General features: G+C 43.5%; 1 protein-coding gene across 3 annotated transcripts; it reads left to right on the top strand.

The window, feature by feature from the left end:
• The first annotated feature begins 1,862 nt into the window (after window positions 1–1,862).
• LIN7B (lin-7 homolog B, crumbs cell polarity complex component) lies at window positions 1,863–23,514 on the top strand. 3 transcript variants are annotated; one of them, XM_056542377.1, is made up of 6 exons: window positions 1,863–1,941; window positions 10,224–10,342; window positions 12,028–12,099; window positions 14,118–14,327; window positions 17,546–17,709; window positions 22,771–23,514. In XM_056542377.1, exons 1-6 carry the CDS (start codon window positions 1,878–1,880, stop codon window positions 22,790–22,792), a joined length of 651 nt encoding a protein of 216 aa, XP_056398352.1. In that variant the 5' UTR covers window positions 1,863–1,877; the 3' UTR covers window positions 22,793–23,514. The 3 variants fall into 3 exon arrangements, with proteins under 3 accessions (XP_056398352.1, XP_056398354.1, XP_056398353.1); XM_056542378.1 differs by lacking the exon at window positions 1,863–1,941 and adding an exon at window positions 4,997–5,146; XM_056542379.1 differs by lacking the exons at window positions 1,863–1,941; window positions 10,224–10,342 and adding an exon at window positions 4,828–4,937.
• The last annotated feature ends 1,420 nt before the right edge of the window (window positions 23,515–24,934 follow it).

Here is a 24,934-nt window from a genome sequence, read left to right on the forward strand (position 1 = left end):
GCAGGTTGGGAGTTGTAGTTTGACAACAGCTGGAGATAGATTTACAGGAACGCTCATGACTGGGGCAAGGATTTTTGCCACCCTAGATGATAGCTAATTTTACAGCCCCTTGACCCCGCCCATTGGCTCCTCCCTTTGACATGCCCTACCTTACTACTGGGGTGACACACTGTAACAAACCTCCTCCTCATGTAATCACCTTACTACTGGGGTGACACACTGTAACAAACCTCCTCCTCATGTAATCACCTTACTACTGGGGTGACACACTGTAACAAACCTCCTCCTCATGTAATCACCTTACTACTGGGGTGACACACTGTAACAAACCTCCTCCTCATGTTATCACCTTACTACTAGGGTGACACACTGTAACAAACCCCCTCCTCATGTAATCTCCTTACTACTGGGGTGACACATTGTAACAAACCCCCTCCTCACACGACAGTGGTTCTGGCTGAGCGGGTGGTTCGGATAAGCGGCAGGTGCTTCAGATGCTGGCTAGTTACTAACTTTCTTGCAGCGGGCAGGGCAGCGCCCCCATAAATAGGGCACTCTAGGCATCTGCCTATTACGCCTATAGGCATAACCGGCCCTGGGAACACTATATTGTTGCCATGGCCGGTTCTGACGATATGCAAAATAGGCAGCCGACTAGTGTGCCCACTTGATGGGGGCGCCGCTCTGCATGCGGCAAGAAAGTTAGTAACCAGCCAGCATCCGAAGCACCTGCCAAACCAGCACCACTGTGTCACCCCAGTAGTAACAAGATTATATAAGGAGGAGGTTTGTTACAGTGTGTCACCCCAATAGTAAGGAGATTATATGATGAGGAGGTTTGTTACAGTGTGTCACCCCAATAGTAAGGAGATTATATGAGGAGGAGGTTTGTTACAGTGTGTCACCCCAATAGTAAGGAGATTATATGAGGAGGAAGTTTTTTACAGTGTGTCACCCCAGTAGTAAGGAGATTATATGAGGAGGAGGTTTGTTACAGTGTGTCACCCCAGTAAGGTGATTACATGAGGAGGTGGTTTGTTACAGTGTGTCACTACAGTAAGGTGATTACATGAGGAGGAGGTTTGTTACAGTGTGTCACCCTAGTAAGGGGATTACATGAGGAGGAGGTTTGTTACAGTGTGTCACCCCAGTAAGGTGATTACATGAGGAGGAGGTTTGTTACAGTGTATCACCCCAGTAAGGTGATTACATGAGGAGGAGGTTTGTTACAGTGTGTCACCCCAGTAAGGTGATTACATGAGGAGGAGGTTTGTTACAGTGTGTCACCCCAGTAAGGTGATTAAATGAGGAGGAGGTTTGTTACAGTGTGTCACCCCAGTAAAGTGATTACATGAGGAGGAGGTTTGTTACAGTGTGTCACCCCAGTAAGGTGATTACATGAGGAGGAGGTTTGTTATAGTGTACGGTGTCCATTTTAGGACATCGTCAGTCACCAGCCGCAACACCGTCCTGCATCATGTGAAACGGCGTCCAGCCTCTTCCCTCGCTGTCATCCTTCAGCCACAACTCCATCCTCCCTCGTCCGAAACTCCCTCGTCCAAAACGCCGTCATGCCTCAGACGATTCTCCCTCAGACACAACTACCTGCCACATAGCAGAGCCGACGCTGCACACTATATATATATATAGCAGAGCCGACGCTGCACAGTATATATATATAGCAGAGCCGACGCTGCACAGTATATATATATATATATAGCAGAATAGAAACTGTGAAACTTGCACGTGTACTACAGACACTACATGTGCTACAGACTCTGTATAGCAGAGCCGACACTGAATAACGTGTACAGCAGAATCTGTATAGCAGAGAGACGACAGAGGCTTTAGGATGATAAAGGAGGGAGTTGCAACTGATGCCTGATGGAGACTGGCCCGAGGGAGGAGGCGGGACGTCGTTTCACCTGACGGAGGACGGAGGTACGTCTGACGACTGACGATGTCCTAAAATGGACTCCGTAATAGTGTGTTACCCCAGTAGTAAGATGATTACACAGGCAGGAGATTTGTTACAGTGTGTCACCCCAGTAGTAAGAGGATTACATAGGCAGGAGATTTGTTACAGTGTGTCACCCCAGTAGTAAGGCAGTTATATAAGAAGGACATATGTTACAGTGTGTCACCCCAGTAGTAAGGAGATTACATGAGGAGGAGGTTTGTTACAGTGTGTCACCCCAGTAGTAAGGAGATTACATGAGGAGTGGGTTTGTTACAGTGTGTCACCCCAGTAGTAAGAGGATTACATAGGCAGGAGATTTGTTACAGTGTGTCACCCCAGTAGTAAGATGATTACATAGGCAGGAGGTTTGTTACAGTGTGTCACCTTAGTAAGGTGATTACATGATGAGGAGGTTTGTTACAGTGTGTCACCCCAGTAGTAAGGCAGTTATATAAGAAGGACATATGTTACAGTGTGTCACCCCAGTAGTAATGAGATTACATGAGGAGGAGGTTTGTTACAGTGTGTCACCCCAGTAGTAAATAGATTACATGAGGAGGGGGTTTGTTACAGTGTGTCACCCCAGTAGTAAGGTGATTACATGAGGGGGAGGTTTGTTACAGTGTGTCACCCCAGTAGTAAGGTGATTACATGAGGAGGAGGTTTGTTACAGTGTGTCACCCCAGTAGTAAGGTGATTACATGAGGAGGAGGTTTGTTGCAGTGTGTCACTCCAGTAGTAAGGAGATTACAGGATGAGGAGGTTTGTTACAGTTTATAACCCTAGTAAGGTGATAACATGAGGAGGAGGTTTGTTACAGTGTGTCACCCCAGTAGTAAGGTGATTGATTACATGAGGAGGAGGTTTGTTACAGTGTGTCACCCCAGTAGTAAGGAGATTACATGAGAAGGAGGTTTGTTACAGTGTGTCACCCCAGTAGTAAGGTGATAACATAATGAGGAGGTTTGTTACAGTGTTTCACCCTAGTAGTAAGGTGATTACATGAGGAGGAGGTTTGTTACAGTGTGTCATCCCATTAGTAAGGAGATTACATGAAGAGGAGGTTTGTTACAGTGTGTCACCCCAGTAGTAAGGTGATTACATGAGGAGGAGGTTTGTTACAGTGTGTCACCCCAGTAGTAAGGTGATTACATGAGGAGGAGGTTTGTTGCAGTGTGTCACCCCAGTAGTAAGGTGATTACATGAGGAGTGGGTTTGTTACAGTGTGTCACCCCAGTAGTAAATAGATTACATGAGGAGGAGGTTTGTTACAGTGTGTCACCCCAGTAGTAAGGTGATTACACGAGGAGTGGGTTTGTTACAGTGTGTCACCCCAGTAGTAAGGTGATTAAATGAGGAGGAGGTTTGTTGCAGTGTGTCACTCCAGCAGTAAGGAGATTACAGGATGAGGAGGTTTGTTACAGTTTATAACCCTAGTAAGGTGATAACATGAGGAGGAGGTTTGTTACAGTGTGTCACCCCAGTAGTAAGGTGATTGATTACATGAGGAGGAGGTTTGTTACAGTGTGTCACCCCAGTAGTAAGATGATAACATAATGAGGAGGTTTGTTACAGTGTTTCACCCTAGTAGTAAGGTGATTACATGAGGAGGAGGTTTGTTACAGTGTGTCACCCTAGTAGTAAGGAGATTACATGAGGAGGAGGTTTGTTACAGTGTGTCACCCCAGTAGTAAGGTGATAACATAATGAGGAGGTTTGTTACAGTGTGTCACCTTAGTAGTAAGGTGATTACATGAGGAGGAGGTTTGTTACAGTGTGTCACCCTAGTAGTAAGGTGATAACATGAGGAGGAGGTTTGTTACAGTGTGTCACCCCAGTAGTAAGGTGATTACATGAGGAGGAGGTTTGTTACAGTGTGTCACCCCAGTAGTAAGGAGATTACATGAGGAGGAGGTTTGTTACAGTGTGTCACCCCAGTAGTAAGGTGATAACATAATGAGGAGGTTTGTTACAGTGTGTCACCCTAGTAGTAAGGTGATAACATGAGGAGGAGGTTTGTTACAGTGTGTCACCCCAGTAGTAAGGTGATTACATGAGGAGGAGGTTTATTACAGTGTGTCACCCCAGTAGTAAGGCAATAACATGAGGAGGAGGTTTGTTAGTGTGTCACCCTAGTAGTAAGGTGATTACATGAGGAGGAGGTTTGTTACAGTGTGTCACCCCAGTAGTAAGGTGATTACATGAGAAGGAGGTTTATTACAGTGTGTCACCCTAGTAGTAAGGTGATTACATGAGGAGGAGGTTTATTACAGTGTGTCACCCCAGTAGTAAGGTGATTACATGAGGAGGAGGTTTATTACAGTGTGTCACCCCAGTAGTAAGGCAATAACATGAGGAGGAGGTTTGTTACAGTGTGTCACCCTAGTAGTAAGGAGATTACATGAGGAGGAGGTTTGTTACAGTGTGTCACCCCAGTAGTAAGGTGATTACATGAGGAGGAGGTTTATTACAGTGTGTCACCCCAGTAGTAAGGAGATTACATGAGGAGGAGGTTTGTTACAGTGTGTCACTCTAGTAGTAAGGAGATTACATGAGGAGGAGGTTTGTTACAGTGTGTCACCCTAGTGGTAAGGTGGGGCATATGAAGGCTGGAGCCAATGGGAAGGGTCAAGGGTCGGCAAAACTAGCTTTCGCCTAGTGTGGCAAAAATCCTCTCATCAGCCCTGATTGTTGCATCTATGGCTACTTATAGATTGGATGCACCAAAATAAAACGAAATCAGCGGTCTCCAACTGTGGCCCTCCAGATGTTGCAAAACTACAACTCCCAGCATGCCCGGACAGCCAACGGCTGTCCGGGCATGCTGGGAGTTGAAGTTTTGCAACATCTGGAGGGCCACAGTTGGAGACCACTGCTCTAAATGACTAATTTCCTTATCTGTTACTGTAGTCAGTGTAATGTGTTGCACCCCAGAGGGGGCATATTGCGGGCATATCAGATGGCATGTGATGACCAGGTACACCATACGTTTGCTCATAGCCGTGACACTATAGTCAGTACATGTGTGGAGGAGGATGATCCAGTGGCTGTCAGGATGTACACAGCATCTCGAAGGCTTGTGGGTTGAGCAGCCGCCTCCTCCTCCTCCACAGTGGGGAACTCCTGGGCATGTGACTGCTGGAGTTAAGATGGCAGCTCTGTCTGAACCCTTAGGTCTGGAGAGAGGTAATAGACACAAGGCATGTTGCATTGCAGGGGTTGGGATGATGCCTGTAGTCAGGAGGAGGAGGGGGAGTGGGGAATGGTTTAGCTTTACCTATTATTTTCCCACTAGCACCAACCTGCTAGTCAGGGAAATGACTGATCTGAGGAATAACCTTGCACTTACCTTCCCCGGTTTCCTATTGCTACGATGCTGCTTCTTATTATGGAGTCAGAACGTATAGTAAGCGTGGCCTTATAACCTCCTCCCTGAGTATTTAGTCTTTACTTGCTAAAATTTGTCTTTTTCAGCCTGTATCCACTTCTTTCTTCGTATCCGGCAGTGCATGTGTCGGCGGGGTTCCAACAATTCTCTATGCCGTAGCCCGGCTGCAGCAGACACAATTGGTTACAATTCATTTTTTTCCATTTTATCCAATTCATTTTGCATGTTCTACGTTGCAGAGTGTAGGGTGACGCAACGTCGTAACGCGCTGCCTGGACTATGCCATTTCTCTTACGCACTCAATGTCAGAAGTGTCTTAGAAAAAGGACAAGGTGGCTTTTGACCTTTGACTTATGATACGTGAACATGCGATAGATATGGGATTGATATACGAGCTGATGAATCCTAAAAAAAAAAAAGGCTTAAATAATCCAGGCATTACATCTAATTCTAAATACTCGATTTTATTTTAGAACACACATGCGACATCTCAAATCTTATTTTGCTTATTCTGCATTTTTTTACTGCATTTTTTTTTTACTGCATTTTGTAAGGAAATCTCTTTATTAAAACATCCTGCTTGTCCAGAATATAACATCTGTATATGGCAGTTTGGGTGTCTTTTTATAGAACGCCATGCTGTGCCCCCATACAGGCTGTGCTGATGTAGTTGTACATCTGGGTGATTGTGCCCCAAGATATAATAGAGTGGGGGGGGGGGGGACTACAGCTGGCAGTGACCGTATTGTAGCAGAAAAACAATGAAATACAAATTGCTGTCTACAATGAGAATAGGAAAGACATTTGTGGTAAGCCACGGGGTGTGAAGGTGAGGTGTATGGGGCAGATGTTGTAGCCCATGGTGTTATTAACCCCTAAATGTTCGTGACGCCAGGGTGTGGTTTTCCTAAGTAACCACCCGAAGGTAGCTCCGCTATCCCAAGGTTAGGCAGGGCAATAATAGTCCAAGACCAGGTTAGGGTTAATGGTAGCTTTACTGAGGTAGACAGATGGGAATAGTCTTTACAGCTAGGCCAGGATCCCAGAGAGATGGCCAGTAACACAGAGGGGACCTCGCAGCTGGCTGGGACTTGTAGTGACTTTGACAGACTTTAGGACAGCCACACTGACTATAATAGACTTGACTATAGACTTGACTTTACTGTAGGTAGTGACAGCAGACATAGACGACTTGACTTACTGACATGTGGCTATAGGTGGCTTGAGGCCTCCAGATATCCTGGACACTGGCTCTGAGACATCTGGTCTGGAAGTGTAGTAGAAGAGAGAGATTGTAATGGCTGCCCCTCTTATAATGGGGGGCTGAGCCAGAAGCCCATAGGTCAAGCTGCAAGTCGCCTTGTTAGCTGGTGCTCTCTGAGTAACAAACACACCAGGTGAACACATTATCATGTGACTAACTCAAAGGTCCTTAAAAGTTCTTTATACATAACACACATAAAACTATACACTATATATATATATATATATATATATATATATATATATATATAGATATATATATATATGCTAGCTGAGTACCCGACGTTGCCTGGTTTTTCCTTCCTTATCCTTGTTGGGGAGGAAAATAAACAGAGGAGGAAGCTTTTGACTTCATATCCCATCCTCATATATTGTTGTCATATCCCGACCTCCTATCCCGTCATCGTATCCCGACCTCCTATCCCGACCTCCTATCCCGTCCTCCTTTCCCGTCCTCATATCTTGACCTCCTTTCCCGTTCTCCTATCTCGACCTCCTTTCCCGTCCTCCTTTCCCGTCCTCCTTTCCCGTCCATCTATCCCGTCCTCCTATCCCATCCTCCTATCCCGTCCTCCTATCCCGTCCATCTATCCCGTCCTCCTATCCCGTCCTCCTATCCCATCCTCTTTTCCCATCCTCCTATCCCGTCCTCCTTTCCCGTCCTCCTTTACCGTCTTCTTTTTCCATCCTCCTATTCCGTCCTCCTATCGCGTCCTCCTATCCCGTCCTGTAATATGTGACCAGTTATTGAAATATCTCCAGCCGTACGGAAGTTATGTGGGAACATACATTTCCCATTGATTTACATGGGACTTTAAACAAAAACCCTGACCCTCACAAATGGGGGTAGTTAAAGGTTAAATTAACTATCCTATATTTTAAGTGGACATATAAGTAACATGTGACCAAGTATTATCGAAATATCTCCAGCCGTTTGGAAGTTATGCAGTAACATATATTTCCCATTCACTTGTATGGGACTTTAAATATAAACCCCGCCCCTGGCAAATGGGGGTGAGTAAGAGTTAAATCACCTATCCTATGTTTGTTGCTGACATATAAGTAACATGTGTGCCAAGTTTCATGTTAATATCTTTAGCCGTTTGGACTTGATGCTGGAACATACACACATACATACACACATACATACACATGTTGAGTTTTATATATATATACTAGCTGAGTACCCGGCGTTGCCCGGTTTTTCCTTCCTAATCCTTGTTGGGGAGGAAAATAAACAAAGGAGGAAGCTTTTGACTTTATATCCCGTCCTCATATATTGTTGTCATATCCTATCCTGTCATCGTATCCCGACCTCCTATCCAGACCTCCTATCCCGACCTCCTATCCAGACCTCCTATCCCTACCTCCTATCCCGTCCTCCTATCCCGTCCTCCTATCCCGTCCCCCTTTCCCGTCCTCCTATCTCGACCTCCTTTCCTGTCCTCCTTTCCCGTCCTCCTATCCCGTCCTCCTTTCCCGTCCTCCTATCTCGACCTCCTTTCCTGTCCTCCTATCCCGTCCTCCTATCCCGTCCTCCTATCCCGTCCTCCTTTCCCGTCCTCCTTTCCCGTCCTCCTTTCCTGTCCTCCTTTCCCGTCCTCCTATCCCGACCTCCTTTCCCGTCCTCCTTTCCCGTCCTCCTTTCCCGTCCTCCTTTCCTGTCCTCCTTTCCCGTCCTCCTATCCCGTCCTCCTTTCTTGTCCTCCTTTCCCATCCTCCTTTCCCATTCTCCTATCCCGTCCTACTATCCCGTCCTCCTATCCAGTCCATCTATCCCGTCCTCCTATCCCGACCTCCTATCCTGTCCTCCTATCCTGTCCTCCTGTCCTGTCCTCCTATCACGACCTCCTATCCCGTCCTCCTATCTTGACCTCCTATCCCGTCCTCTTATCTCGACCTCCTATCCCGTCCTCCTATCCCGACCTCCTATCCCGACCTCCTATCCCGTCGTCCTATCCCGTCCTCCTATCCCGTCCTCCTATCCCGTCCTCCTATCCCGACCTCATATCCCGTCCTCCTATCCCGACCTCATATCCCGACCTCCTATCCCATCGTCCTATCCCGTCCTCCTATCCCGACCTCCTATCCCGTCCTCCTATCCCGACCTCCTATCCCGTCGTCCTATCCCGTCCACCTATCCCGACCTCCCATCCCCTCCTCATATCCCGACCTGTAATATGTGCACCAGTTATTGAAATATCTCCAGCCGTACGGAAGTTATGTTGGCTGTCCGGGCATGCTGGGAGTTGTAGTTTTGCAACATCTGGAGGTCCGCAGGTTGGAAACCACTGCTTTAGTGCTTTACCTTTCCTGAACCTGTGCGGCCATGTCCAATGTTGGCTCAACGGAGGGTGAAGGTCCCTCAGAGACAACTATGTCGCAGGATAGTATTGAGCAGCCCTGGAGGCGTCGCTGCTTTCACAAAAAACATTTTTTTTTAATGTATTTTGACGCGAGGAGAAGATGCGCCAAACTTTGGCGCAAAAAGACACTGTGTCAAAGTATTGCGCCAAAGTTACGTGAAAAAAACAAACCATAAATCCTTTGATAAATACCCCCCCCCCCCCATAGTTATCCATGGAGCGGAGTTATTGCATCACATTTCGGTTTTGTTGTAACTGCACTTCAATGTGGGGACCATGTAAGGGGGCTGAATGGACACAGTGGGGGAGATTTATCAAAACCTGTCCAGAGGAAAAGTTGCTGAATTGCCCATAGCAACCAATCAGATCGCTTCTTTCATTTTTGAAAAGACTGCCAAAAAATGAAAGAAGCGATCTGATTGGTTGCTGAAATCACGGAAAGGATCGTACCAGCAGAAGACGAGTGTGCTGACCTTGTGGAAGGCAGTGACCCTTCCTGTTAGGCTATGTTCAGACGGTGGAATGGCCGCATGGAAAATTTCCATCTGGAGCCCCAGAAGAACATGCCGGCGCTAGGACCGCTCAGAAATGTGCCCTCTCATAGACGGTAATGCATGTCAATGCAGACTCCGCAGAAAAAAATCGACATGTCTGACCTTGTGCACTCCGGAATCGGGATCTCAACAGCAGAAACATCTGCCGCGAAAATTCCGCCATGTGCACAGTGCAGCACAATCCCACTGAAATCAATGGGACTCTGCTGCTGCAGAATTCTGCATAAGAATTCTGCACGGAAATTCTGCCGTGTGAACATAGCCTTATGCCTTTTGTATTAGTAAATGAAGACCAGGACAGGGCAGGTTCATGAAGTGGGCAAGTCTACAACAACCTGTAGGCATTTACATGATGAAGTTACTTACCTTAGTAGAAGATTTCATTTTTTGGGGCAAAAATGAGTTTGTTTTGTGCAAAATTGAGAGTGTGGTGCAAAAATCGGTGAATTTTTCAGGCCAGTTTTCTGGTGTCAAGCATTGATAAATTCCCCCCATGTCCTTCACTTGAGCTGTCTCTTTAAATAGACCACAGCCACCAGTCGTAGCAGAACTGTGTTTTGTTTTTTTTGCACTGTAGTGGCGGTATGGTTTTCTGCAGGACGGGTACTGGTACATGTGAATCTACCCATAGGTTATGAAAGGGGCAGTGTTATTAGTAACGTAGAATGTTATGATCCTTTTATGTTTTGTAGATGTATCCCGCGCAATTGAGCTGCTGGAGAGATTGCAACGAAGCGGAGAAATGCCGCCGCAGAAACTGCAAGCACTGCAACGTGTTCTCCAGAGCAAGTTTTGTTCCGCCATAAGAGAGGTCAGTGTTTAAAGGGTACCTTTCATCAAAAAAACTTTTGATATATTATAGATTAATGTATGCAGAATAACTTTCCAATAGCATGTTATTAAATAATATGCTTCTTTCTATTTCATTTTCCACTTTGAAAAAGTGACCACTAGGGGTCTCCCTACCAGTCCTTTTTTTAAAAACATTTCAGACTCATGCAGGAGTCCTAAATCTCAGACTGTATCCGGAACACACACAAACTCACCACTGCTCACTGCCAGGGAGCAATGTTGCGCTTGTCTGTGTCCCAGATGCAGTCTGAGATTTAGGACTCCTGCATGAGTCTGAAATGTTTTAAAAAAAAAGGACTGGTAGGGAGACCCCTAGTGGTCACTTTTTCAAAGTGGAAAATTAAATAGAAAGAAGCATATTTTTTAATAACATGCAATTGGAAAGTTATTCTGCATACATTAATCTATAATATATCAAAAGTTTTTTTGATGAAAGGTACCCTTTAAGCTATTTTATAGGCATGCTCATTGTTACATCTTAAGGGTGCGTTCACACTGAGCAAATCAAGAGGAATTCACGCTGAAAAATTTTCGTGCGGAAAAAAGAATTTTCTATTCGCGTGTACTTTGCGCGGAAATGAGGGAGAAAGAAGTGAAGGGTTTTTCAGTCATTTCTGCGGGAATTCTGTGCAAATTCCGCGCAAAAACAATGTCGGACTTCTATTGATTTCTGCTAGAGGATTCTGCTTGGAGAATGAACATGTTCTTTCTTCAAGCGGAAAAGAATTTAGCGTCGGAATTATACTAGCAGAATTTCCACAGTGTGAACAGGACAGCAGAAAAAACATTAAATTCAATGGGCAGAGGGGATGTGAATTATTTTGGAGCGGAGAATTCAAGAGGAATTACTCAAGTAAATTCCTCTTGAATTACTCAGTGTGAACGCACCCTTAAGCAGAATGCTACAAAACAACATATCTGATTGCTCCACCAAGTTGTCTGGGAAACTCTTAAAGGGGTACTCCGATGGAAAACTATTTTTTTTTTAAATCAATAGGTGCCGGAAAGTTAAACAGATTTGTAATTTACTTCTGTTTAAAAATCTTAATCCTTACAGTTCTTAGCAGTTGCTGTATGCTTCAGAGGAAGTTCTTTTCTTTATGAAGTTCATTCCAGTCTGACCACAGTGCTCTCTGCTGACACCTCTGTCCATGTCAGGAACTTTCCAGAGCAGGAGAGGTTTGCTATGGGGATTTGCTCCTACTCTGGACAGTTCCTGACATGGACAGAGGTGTCAGCAGAGAGCACTGTGGTCACACAGAAAATAAATTAAAAAAAAGAAAAGAACTCCCGATCTGGAGCATACAGCAGCTGATAAGTACTGGAAGGAATACGATTTTTAAATAGAAGTATTTTAACTGTTTAACTTTCTGGCACCAGTTGATTTAAAAATATATATATATTTTTTTTTTCAGTGGAGTACCCTCTTAATTTGAGGCGAAATTCCACAAGCGGAAATTCTGCCATGTGAATAGATACTAAGGTTGTTACAGAAAGGGAAGGCACTAAGGCAAACATTAGGGGGATTGGTCACAAATTGTTATTTTCTCATTCTTGACAACACTTCTTATCTGCAGTTATGCTTTGACATTATAGTACATCTTATATTGTCTTTTATTCTCTCTCTGTATTCTCTCTTTGCAGGTGTATGAGCAGTTGTACGATACCTTAGATATAACTGGTAATGCAGAAATAAGGGCACATGCCACTGCCAAGGTGAGTTGTGATATGCTATATACTACTATGTATTTTTTTGTTCTCTTGTCTAGCACCAGTAATGAATACTAGAACATATTGTGGGAGATTTATTAATCAGCCTGAAACCCTCGTTGTCTTTTTTTGCCCATAACAACCAATCACAGCTCAGCTTTTATATCTTAACAAGCTCTGGTACAGTGAAAGCTTTGATTGGTCGCTATGGGAAAAAACAAACAATTAGGGTTTCCGCCTGATTGATAAATTAGGGCCATTGTCATCTTTTTTGCTGTGTTATTTGGTTGTCCTAAAAGCATTGTTACCAACCATATAAGTGTTATAGCTTTCAATATAAAGTTGGTGGCTGTAACAACTTCTACTGAACAACAGGAGATACTATTAAAGGGGTACTCCGGTGGAAAACAATTTTTTTACAAATCAACTGGTGCCAGAAAGTCAAACAGATTTGTTAATGACTTCTATTTAAAAAAAAAAAAATCTTAATCCTTCCAGTACTTATCAGCTGCTATATACTACAGAGGAAGTTGCAAATTTCTTTTCAGTCTGACCACAGTGCTCTCTGCTGACACCTCTGTCCATGTCAGGAACTGTCCAGAGCAGGACCAAAGCCCCGTAGCAAACCTATCCTGCTCTGGACAGTTCCTGACATGGACAGAGGTGTCAGCAAAGAGCACTGTGGTCAGGCAGAAAAGAACTTTACAACTTCTTTACAGCAGCTGATAAGTACTGGAAGGATTAAGATTTTTAAATAGAAATCATTTACAAATCTGTTTAACTTTCTGGCACCAGTTGATTTGCAAAAAAAATAATTATGTTTTCCAACCCTTAATTTTTCACGAAATCATTCTAAGCCATCTATGTAAAAAAAAAAAGATGGAAATCCTGCACCATGAGTAATATTTTTCATAGGCAGACAGCGTTCTGTCTATTAGTATTTATGTCAATTGCATCCATGTTTAATTACATTTTGGGTGGACTATGAAATCCTTTCAGTTGTGTCCAATACAGTGGTGCCTATAGGATGAGGATAATAGTTGTACCTAGGGATGTCCAAAGACCAGGGTTCGGACTGGCAAGCATGAGTATCGGGGATCTTCTGGTGGTTTACGCTAATGTCCCCAAATATCCAACATATAACAGCCCCATACAGATAAACAACAGTACTATAAATAGTTAATGAAGATTGTGGAGCTGTAATATAGAGTTCTAGGGGTTTCAAGCTACTCCTATGGTAGAAAAATCCGAATTTTCTGTATACGATCTGCATGCTGAATATAAACAATGTTGCTATGCATGAGCCTTAGGAGACAGCCATAGCAACCACTACAGAAACTATGGAGCCCAGAGGTGGTGGCTTTTTGGGACATTGCTGTGGGTTCTCCATAGTGTAGACGATCAGGTACCTGACACTGATATTTATTCCTTGGTGCCGTTCCATTAAAAGATCGCTACTGAATATTTCTTTTTGCATAACTTCTGTTTAAAGGGGTATTCTGTCTTTAGAAATCTTATCCCCTATCCAAAGGATAGACGCCCCCTCATGACATCACAGCCACACCCCTCTTGACTTCACCCAACTCCCCCTCCATTCATGTCTATGGGAGGGGGCGTGACGACCGTCACGCCCCCTCCCATAGACATGAATGGAGGGGGCATAGTGTGACATCACACGGGGACACTCGTTCTCGAAAGCAGCACCCGGCACAGAATGGGGACCCCTGCGATCAGACATATTGGGAAAGATTTATCGAAACCTGTGCAGAGGAAAAGTTGCCCAGTTGCCCATAGCAACCAATCAGATCGCTTCTTTCAATTTTCACAGGCCTTCATGAAAATGAAAAAAGCAAGCTGATTGGTTGCTATGGGCAACTGGGCAAGTTTTCCTCTGCACAGGTTTTGATAAATCTCCCCCATTATCTTTGGATAGGGGATAAGATGTCTAAGGCCAGAATACCCCTTTAATTTACTGGTATTGGTTATGGGGTCCCATGCCTGACTGATAACGAACCTTTTTATAGGCCACAGTTGCGGCCTTTGCTGCCAGTGAAGGTCATGCCCACCCAAGAGTCGTGGAACTCCCAAAAACAGATGAAGGTCTAGGCTTCAATATAATGGGAGGCAAAGAGCAAAACTCCCCTATTTACATCTCACGTATTATTCCTGGTGGGGTGGCAGATCGCCATGGAGGACTGAAACGCGGAGACCAGCTTCTGTCTGTCAATGGAGTGGTAAGTGAGATATGACCTTGTATTGCTGCAGATAATGTTCATAGCTCATACCACCAGCTCTGTAGGGATAAATCTGGGTCTTTTCCCAAAAGGAATACAAGATGGTAAATCTGCTCTTGTGACAGCTTAAAGGGGTACTCCAGTGAAAACCTTTTTTCTTTTAAATCAACTGGTGGCAGAAAGTTAAACATATTTGTAAATGACTTCTATTAAAAAATCTTAATCCTTCCAGTACTTATTAGCTGCTGAATGCTACAGAGGAAATTCCTTTCTTTTTGGAACACTGATGACATCACGAGCACAGTGCTCTCTGCTGACATCTCTATTTATTTTAGCAACCATGCATAGCAGATGTATGCTAAGGGCAGCATGGTGGCTCAGTGGTTAGCACTGCTGCCTTGCAGTGCTGGGGACTTGGGTTCAAATCCCACTAAGGACAACAATAAATAATGCGTTATTATTATTATTATTATAATAATGTCAGCAGAAAGAACTGTGCTCGTGATGTCATCAGAGAGCATTCCAAAAAGAAAAGAATTTCCTCCGTAGTATTCAGCAGCTAATAAGTAGAGGAAGGATTAAGATTTTTTTTATAGAAGTAATTTACAAATATGTTTAACTTTCTGCCACCAGTTGATTTTTTTAAAAGAAAAAAGGTTTTCACTGGAGTACCCCTTTAATAGCTAAAGAGTTTTCGGACCCTAAAAGCATCCTCAGGGCAGCAGAAGTGAACACCTTTTCCACCATATTGATCATTGGGTTACTTTGATATATTCATATGTAACACACACAGTGTAATACAGTGATCCCTCAACTTACAATGGCCTCAACATACAATATTTTCAACATACAATGGTCTTTTCTGGACCATCGTAATTTGAAACCAGACTCAACATACAATGTACGGACAGTCCAGATCTGTGAAACGTGTCAATGGCTGGAAGAACCGACCAATCAAAATGGGCATTCACTGGTAAAACCCCTGTATTACTGAAGCATGTGTTGTCTGGTAGCGCCCCCTACAGTACAGGGAGGTATTACATGTTCTGTACACTTTACCTGTACCAGGGTTACCTGCTCCTCTGGACACCAGGTGAGGGCGACTCCATTACTTTTTTAGGACATTTCGTGTACTGTACAGGACCCTGAAGAAGCTTCTGTCCTCTACATAAAAGTAAGAAAGATCTGCTGGGAGCTGTAAATCACTGTCTATGTCAGTGTTTCCCAAGCAGGGTGTCCCCACCTGTTGCAAAACTACAACTCCCTGCATGCCCGGACAGCCTTTTGGCTGTCCGGGCATGCTGGGAGTTGTACTTTTGCAACAGCTTGAGGCTCCCTGCTTGCGAAACACTGACATAGACAGTGATTTACAGCTCCCAGCAGATCTTTCTTACTTTTATATGTAAGGATTTGCTTTATCTATATTAGTTATCTACTTATTTTTCTTTAATTATCACTTTTTTCCTATTTTTGGATGACATTTTGGTGCCTTTAGAACTAATTACCAGGTTTCCATAGAGTTCTGGTCTCAACATACAATGGTTTCAACATACAATGGTCGTCCTGGAACCAATTAATATTGTAACTTGAGGGACCACTGTACAGTAACCTTTAAACATGAAAAAGAGAAGACCTTGTGCTTTAAGATGAGAGGGGAGATTTCTTAGCTTCATACAGAACTGGATGAACTTTGGGGGAGGCCTCAATACAACAAAAATGTTAGGGGCCACATGGTATTCCATCCCTGTCCCTAGCTCTAGGTAAATGTGCTTGGATTTTCCATCCTTACTGTATGTTCACACGGGTGGATTTATTTGCGGGTTTCCCGCTGCGTATTTGAAAGGGGGCGGGCTCTTCTCGGCTGTCCACAGCAGACTTTCAGCGGCGGAATTTACGCTGCGGAAAATCCGCCGCAAGCCCCATTGAAGTCTGTAGGGTCTGCGGCGGGTTTTCCGCAGCGGAAATTCCACCTTGGAAAATCTGCTGCGGACAGCCGAGAAGAGCCCGCCCCCTTTCAAATATGCAGCGGGAAACCCGCAAATAAATCCGCCCGTGTGAACGTACCCTTAGGGTTTATTCACACGTACAGTATTCTGCGCAGATTTGATGCACAGGATTTGAAGCTGTGTTCAGTCATTTAGTTTCCATTGAAATCTGCAGCCGAAAATCCTGTGCGTCAAATCTGCGCAGAATACTGTACGTGTGAATAAACCATTAATCTCTCTTGGAATCTTTTAGTTAAATGGGCACTATCAGGTATAAAACTTTTTATATGTTGTACTTTTTTTTTTTATTTAAAATGTTCACATTTTATGAAAGAAAACTGCCTTTGAATATCCCACCACTAGGGGTCCCCATACCTCCTGGGACACTGATGAGTCCCACAGCAGCATGAGCGTGTCCAAGGGTCATGGACACCAGATGGCTGATTGACAAGGCTGTAGAAGGAACACAACTTGCACCAACACTGCTGTAACACAGAGTTTTACCAAACATGTGCCCCCAGCTGTTGCAAAACTACAACTCCAAGCATGCATAGACAGTCAAATGGGCATGTCTGGGCATGCTGGGAGTTGTAGTTTTGCAAAAGCTGTAGGCACACAGCTAAAGGCAACACTGCTGTAAAAAAGAGTTATCCAAACACTGTACCCTCAACTATTCCAAAACTACAAGTCCCAGCATTACAAGACTGGCAAAGGATGATACACATGAACGATATAGGAACTTATAGAAAATGTATGCATAGAAAAAAACACTGTACTTTTAGCAATAAACCTTTGCATTAATTTAGGAAGATGTAAGTTATTGGTAGAGTACAGGCAATCTCCAATAATCATTGTGTGTGTGTGTGTGTGTGTGTGTGTACAGCTTAAATCCAGAGAGGAAAGGGTTACAGAGAAGGGCTGCCAGACTCCTGAGAGAAGTGAGTCAGCAGAGTGAGGGAGGGGGAGGAGTCATCACAGTGCAGGCACGAGAGGACACGCTTTGACAACATGGAAAAGACATTGAGCAGCTATAATATGCTATTGTTTAGTGAAATATGGGTGAAAGAGACATAAAATTACATGTACATGATCAGGATTAGGTACTGAGTAACAGGTTTTTTTTGTGTGGGATCTGACGGGTACGCTTTAAGACACAGTCTTTCCACTTACTGTTAAGATTTATCACATTAACAGGTTACAGATATAAGGTCATTGATATTTGCTCCTTTGCAGAGTGTGGAGGGAGAGCAGCATGAGAAGGCGGTGGAGCTCCTGAAGGCAGCACAGGGAACAGTGAAGCTGGTTGTACGTTATACACCAAAAGTGCTGGAGGAAATGGAGGCCAGATTCGAAAAAATGAGGACGGCTCGACGTCGGCAGCAGCAGACTAGTTACACGTAAGAGAACTCTGTTTGTACCTCCCAAGTTGTTTAAATAGCTCTAGGGTGCAGCATATCACCTCTCTTGGCTAAAAGTTAGGAAGGTAGAGAGACCTACAGCATTCACTTGGGATCCCATTTTGGACTTTGATATTCTTTTACTTAAATGCCATTGACCATGCGGTTTAATCAACATTAAATTTTTATAGTTCGGACATTTACGCACGCGGCGATACCACATATGTTTATTTTTTTTTTACATTTTTTTTATGGGAAAGGGGGGATTCAAACTTTTATTAGGGAAGGGGTTAATTCCCATTTATCAACTTTTTAAAACTTTTTTTTACACCATTTTATACACTGGTAGCATTGATCAGTGTTATTGGTGCTCAACTGCTCCAGCCTGCTGTGGCATCCTGGAGCAATCTAGCAATGATTGGACAGCGAGGAGGCAGGTAAGTGCCCTCCCGCTGTCCTCTAAGCTGATCAGGATAGACCTGATCAGGATAGGATTGACCTGATCAGGATAGGATAGACCTGATCAGGATAGGATAGACCTGATCAGGATAGGATAGACCTGATCAGCTCAGCTGAGCTGCTGGGACTGTTTTCTTAAAATTTTAGATGCTGCGATTAACTTTGATTGCAGCGTCTAAGGAGTTAATGTCGGGCATCTCCACGATCGGTGATGTTCGGCATTAGACACGGGTCCCGGCTGCTGATGACGCGCGCTTAGCTCCTGAACCCGCATCATAAAAGGGTCCCCCAGAGGTTAAAGGGGTACTCCAGCGCTAAGACATCTTATCCCCTATCCAAAGGATAGGGGATAAGATGCCTGATCGCGGGGGTCCCGCTGCTGGGGACCCCCGTGATCTTCCACGCCGCACCCCGTTAGAATCAGCCCCCGGAGCGTGCTCGCTCCGGGTTTGATTACTGGTGATCAAGGGGACGGAGCATAGTGATGTCACGGCTCCGCCCACGTGTGACGTCAAGCTCCGCCCCCTCAGTGCAAGCCTATGGAGGGGGTGTGACAGCTTTCACGGCTTGCATTGAGGGGGCGGAGCGTGACGTCACACAGGGGCAGAGCCGTGACGTCACTATGCTGCGTCCCCGTGATCGCCAGTAATCAAACCCGGAGCGAGCACGTTCCGGGGGCTGATTCTAATGGGATCCCTTGCATACAATATACAAGAAACAAAGATTACAGATAACTACCAAAAAATTTCCTGCAACAACAATAATAATACAACACTTGTGTATGCTCAAATAAATCTTTATTGAATCATAAATTACATACCTATAATATCCATAAAAAACACATACGCAAAAGACATATTTAAAAACATGAAGCGATGGGGGAAACACGAGGAACCCAAAAATTCATGCTATTTACACCATGTAATTGCACTAGACCCTTAGATATAGATGGAAGTACGCTAGTGTTTCCCAACCAGGGTGCCTCCAGCTGTTGCAAAACTACAACTCCCAGCAGTTGCAAAACTACAACTCCCAGCATGCCCGAACAGTGGTCAGATGTTCAAAAAATGCCCAGGTCCTGAAGGTGAAAATGGGCTGGGTCATGAAGGGGTTAAAGGGGTACTCCGGTGGAATTTTATTTGTTTTTTAAATAAACTGGTGCTTGAAAGTTAAACAGATTTGTAAATGACTTCTATTTAAAAATCTTAATCCTTCCAGTACTTATCAGCTGCTGTATACTGCAGAGGAAGTTGTGTAGTTATTTTCTATCTGACCACAGTGCTCTCTGCTGACACCTCTGTCCATGTCAGGAACTGTCCAGAGCATGACCAAAGCCCCATAGCAAACCTATCCTGATCTGGACAGTTCCTGACTTGGACAGAGGTGTCAGCAGAGAGCACTATGGTCAGACACCTGATTTCTTTAACCCCTCAACGACCACAGACGTAAATGTACATCCTGGTTTGGCGGTACTTTGTGCACCAGGACGTACATTTACGTCCTGTGTATGACCGCGAGCATCGGAGTGGTGCTCGCATCATACATGGCAGGTTCCGGCTGCTATGAGCGATCATGCAGATGTCCGCCATTAACCCGTCAGATGCCGTGATCAGTACAGATTACGGCATCTGCAGCAATGCGCATGATAAAATAGATGAAATTTTTTTTTTATAAACATATTTAGTATCGCTGCATGTGTAAATGTCCGATCTATCAAAATATAATGTTAATGATACCGTACGGTGAACGGCGTAAACATAAAAAAAAAGAAAGTCCAAAAATGATGCTTTTTTTGTTACATTTTATTCCCAAAAAATTAATAAAAAATAATATAGAAATTTTATACATGCAAATGTGGTATCAATAAAAAGTAAAGATGACGGCGCAAAAAAATGAGCCCTCATACCACCCTATATACGGAAAAATGAAAAAGTTAGAGGTGGTAAAAATAGGGCGATTTTAGATTACTGATTGTGTACAAAAAGTTTTCGATTTTTTTTAAGCGGTACAAAAAATATAAAAGTATCTAGCCATGGGTATCATTTTAATCGTATTGACCCACAGAATAAAGAACACATGTCATTTTTACCGTAAATTGTACAGTGTGAAAATGAAATCCTCCAAAATGTGCAAAATTGTGGTTTTCATAAAAATTTCCTCCCTAAAAAAAAATTTTTTGGGGTTCGCCGTGCATTTTATGGTAAAATGAGAGGTTTCATTACAAAGTATAATTGGTCATGCAAAAAACAAGCCCTTATATGGGTCTGTAGATTGAAATATAAAAGAGTTATGGATTTTAGAAGGCGAGGAGGAAAAAACTAAAATGCAAAAATTAAATTGGCCTGGTCCTTAACCCCTTAACGACGCAGGACGTATATTTACGTCCTGCGCCGTCTCCCGCGATATGAAGCGGGATCGCGCCGCGATCCCGCATCATATCGCGTGGGTCCCGGCGCTAATCAATGGCCGGGACCCGCGGCTAATACCACACATCGCCGATCGCGGCGATGTGCGGTATTAACCCTTTAGAAGCGGCGGTCAAAGCTGACCGCCGCTTCTAAAGTGAAACTGAAAGTATCCCGGCTGCTCAGTCGGGCTGTTCGGGACCGCCGCGGTGAAATCGCGGCGTCCAGAACAGCTGATCGGACACCGGGAGAGCTCTTACCTGCCTCCTCGGTGTCCGATCGACGAATGACTGCTCCGTGCCTGAGATCCAGGCAGGAGCAGTCAAGCGCCGATAATGCTGATCACAGGCGTGTTAATACACGCCAGTGATCAGCATAGGAGATCAGTGTGTGCAGTGTTATAGGCCCCTATGGGACCTATAACACTGCAAAAAAAAAGTAAAAAAAAAGTGTTAATAAAGGTCATTTAACCCCTTCCCTAATAAAAGTTTGAATCACCCCCCTTTTCCCATAAAAAAAATAAAACAGTGTAAAAAAAAATAAAAATAAACATATGTGGTATCGCCGCGTGCGTAAATGTCCGAACTATAAAAATATATCATTAATTAAGCCATACGGTCAATGGCGTACGCGCAAAAAAATTCCAAAGTCCAAAAAAGCGTATTTTGGTAACTTTTTATAACATTAAAAAATGAATAAAAAGTGATCAAAAAGTCAGATGAAAACAAAAATCATACCGATAAAAACTTCAGATCACGGCGCAAAAAATGAGTCCTCATACCGCCCCGTACGTGGAAAAATAAAAAAGTTATAGGGGTCAGAATATGACATTTTTAAACGTATACATTTTCCTGCATGTAGTTATGATTTTTTCCAGAAGTGCGACAAAATCAAACCTATATAAGTAGGGGATCATTTTAACCGTATGGACCTACAGAATAATGATAAGGTGTAATTTTTACCGAAATATGCACTGCGTAGAAACGGAAGCCCCCAAAAGTTACAAAATGGCGTTTTTTTTTCGATTTTGTCGCACAATGATTTTTTTTTCCGTTTCGCCGTGCATTTTTGGGTAAAATGACTAATGTCACTGCAAAGTAGAATTGGTGATGCAAAAAATAAGCCATAATATGGATTTTTAGGTGGAAAATTGAAAGGGTTATGATTTTTAAAAGGTATCGGGTCACACCCGTCCCCTCAACCAAAGTCTATGGGAAGGGGGCGTGACGTCACAAGGGGGCGGCCGCGAACACAGAAGCCCGCACACAGCGTTCGGAGTAATGAACTTCCGGACACTGCGAGCGGAGCTCCGAAAGGCAGGACAGTGCACAACCCCTTTAAGGTGAAAATGGGTGTTGTCCTTAAAGGGGTACTCCGGTGAAAACCTTTTTTCTTTTAAATCAACTGGTGGCAGAAAGTTAAACATATTTGTAAATTACTTCTATTAAAAAAATCTTAATCCTTCCTGTACTTATTAGCTGCTGAATACTACAGAGGAAATTCTTTTCTTTTTGGAATGCTCTCTGATGACATCACGAGCACAGTTCTCTCTGCTGATGTTATTATAATAATAATAATGCTTTATTTATTCTTGTCCTTAGTGGTATTTGAACCCAAGTCCCCAGCACTGCAAGGCAGCAGTGCTAACCACTAAGCCACCATGCTGCCCTTAGCATATATCTGCTATGCATCTACTATGCATCTTCTATGCATGGTTGCTTAAATGGACAGAGATGTCAGCAGAGAGCACTGTGCATGTGATGTCATCAGTGTTCCAAAAAGAAAGGAATTTCCTCTGTAGCATTCAGCAGCTAATAAGTACTGGAAGGATTAAGATTTTTTAATAGAAGTAATTTACAAATATGTTTAGCTTTCTGCCACCAGTTGATTTAAAAAAAAAAAAAAAGGTTTTCACCGGAGTACCCCTTTAAGGGGTTAAAAAGAAAAGAACTTCCTGTGGAGCATACAGCAGCTGATAAGTACTGGAAGGGTTAAGATTTTTAAATAGAAGTCATTTACAAATCTGTTTAACTCTCTTGCACCAGTTGATTTAAAAAAAAAATTATAATATTTTTAAACCGGAGTACCCCTTTAAGCTCCTAGTACTGTTTTTATGTATATTAATAGTTCTTTGCATGGCATCTCATAGTAAGATGTGCTTTGTTCTTGCTGACCAACATCTCCTCTTTCCTTCCAGGTCTCTTGAGTCTCGAGGATAATTATTCCTTCTAATGTTCCGGAGAATTCATGAGCTTCGGACCCTCCACTATGTATTTATTGACACAACTCATCACTGACCCGTGTACAGTATTTATTTCAGTTGTGTTTGTATGAGAGTTCAGGGGGAGTGTAATGGTTTGGGGAGAATGTTGCAAAGAGCTTGGGGAGAAATGGGAACATGTGGTGCTGTTGATTATTATCTCCTCATGGTCTTTAAATTCGGATCATTGAACTGGGGAATTGTAAGTCTGTATCTCTGAACATATTCAATGGGGGGAGATTTATCAAAACCTGTCCAGGGGGGAAGTTGCCGAGTTGCCCATAGCAACCAATCAGATCGCTTCTTTCATTTTTAAAAAGGCCTCTGGGAAACGAAAGAAGCGATCTGATTGGTTGCTATGGGCAACTCAGCAACTTTCTCCCTGGACAGGTTTTGATAAATCTTCCCCATTGCCTTTGCAAACCTGGGGCAGCCATTGTTCCTTTATACGGCGTGTTACCTTCTGAAAGTCCTAATTTATCATCGTTTATCATCAGCTTTGAGAAGGAATCCTGTTCTCTTCCGGCTGAGATAGTGCTAACATGGTACCTTATATTATATATGGTGGGCATATTGGGATACACAGTGCCATCAGCATTTGATCCTTGGCTCCCATATCCTTAAAATGTAATACTTAAAGGGGTTATCCAGGAAAAAACTTTTTTTTATATATCAACTGGCTCCAGAAAGTTAAACAGATTTGTAAATTACTTCTATTAAAAAATCTTAATCCTTTCAGTACTTATGAGCTTCTGAAGTTTAGGATGTTCTTTTCTGTCTTAGTAATCTCTAATGACACGTGTCTCGGGAACCGCCCATTTTAGAAGAGGTTTGCTATGGGGATTTGCTTCTAAACTGGGCGTTTCCCGAGACACGTGTCATCAGAGATTACTTAGACAGAAAAGAACAACCTTAACTTCAGAAGCTCATAAGTACTGAAAGGATTAAGATTTTTTAATAGAAGTAATTTACAAATCTGTTTAACTTTCTGGAGCCAGTTGATATATAAAAAAAAGTTTTTTCCTGGAATACCCCTTTAAATAAGGTTATGAGTTAAAGGACTACTCTGCCCCTAGACATCTTATCTCTTATCCAAAGGATAAGGGATAAGACGTCAGATCGCTGGGGTCCTGCCGCTGGTTACCCCCGCGATCTTGGCTGCAGCACCCCAGACATCCGGTACACAGAGCGAACTTCACTCCGTGCCGGATGACTGGCAATGCAGGACAGAGGCTTATGACATCACGACCACGCCCTCTTCCATAGACTTGCATTGAGGGGGCGTGGCCGTGAGTCAGAAGCGACCGTGACGTCACGAGCCTCCGGAGCTGGACCTGATGCTCTAAACAAACGCTGGGTGCTGCATGGAGATCGCGGTGATCCCCAGCGGCGGGACCCCCGCAATCAGATATCTCATCCCCTCTCCTTTGGATAGGGGATAAGATGTTTAGGGGCAGAGTACCCCTTTAAGATTGTTCTGACTATGGAGGAAGCGATGCGCCTGCCCTATGGGGCACTCATGGAGCTGATGGACAACATTGAGTGATGTGTCTTTTGTAGGCTGCGTTTAAACCACTTAAAGGGGTACTCCAGTGGAAAACTTTTTTTTTTTTAAATGAACTGGTGCCAGAAAGTTAAACAGATTTGTAAATGACTTCTATTACAAAATCTTAATCCTTTTAGTACTTTTTAGCAGCTGTATGCTACAGAGGAAATTCTTTACTTTTTGAATTTCTTTTTTGTTTTGTCCACAGTGCTCTCTACTGACACCTCTGTCCGTGTCAGGAATTGTCCAGAGCAGCATAGGTTTGCTATGCGGATTTTCTCCTGCTCTGGACAGTTCCTTATACGGGCATCAGGTGTCAGCAGAGAGCACTGTGAACAACACAAAAAAGAAATTCAAAAAGAAAAGATTTTCCTCTGTAGCAAACAGCTGCTAAAAAGTACTGGAAGGATTAAGATTTTTTAATAGAAGTAATTTACAAATCTGTTTAACTTTCTGGCACCAGTTCATTTAAAAAAAAAAAAAAGAAAGAGTACCCCTTTAACAAGGCACAGTTTCTATGTAGATTTTTGATAGGCTTGTCTTATGGTTTTGGTC

This window comes from Hyla sarda, chromosome 10 (assembly GCF_029499605.1).
Source record: "Hyla sarda isolate aHylSar1 chromosome 10, aHylSar1.hap1, whole genome shotgun sequence".
NCBI lineage: Eukaryota > Metazoa > Chordata > Amphibia > Anura > Hylidae > Hyla > Hyla sarda.

What these genes read in the sequence shown, in the direction of transcription:
- LIN7B (XM_056542377.1), top strand. Translation starts at nt 1,878, where the DNA reads ATGCCTGATGGAGACTGGCCCGAGGGAGGAGGCGGGACGTCGTTTCAC. An exon ending in TTCTGTCTGTCAATGGAGTG is followed by an intron (nt 14,328 to 17,545) that starts GTAAGTGAGATA and finishes GCTCCTTTGCAG; the next exon opens with AGTGTGGAGGGAGAGCAGCA. An exon ending in CAGCAGCAGACTAGTTACAC is followed by an intron (nt 17,710 to 22,770) that starts GTAAGAGAACTC and finishes CTTTCCTTCCAG; the next exon opens with GTCTCTTGAGTCTCGAGGAT.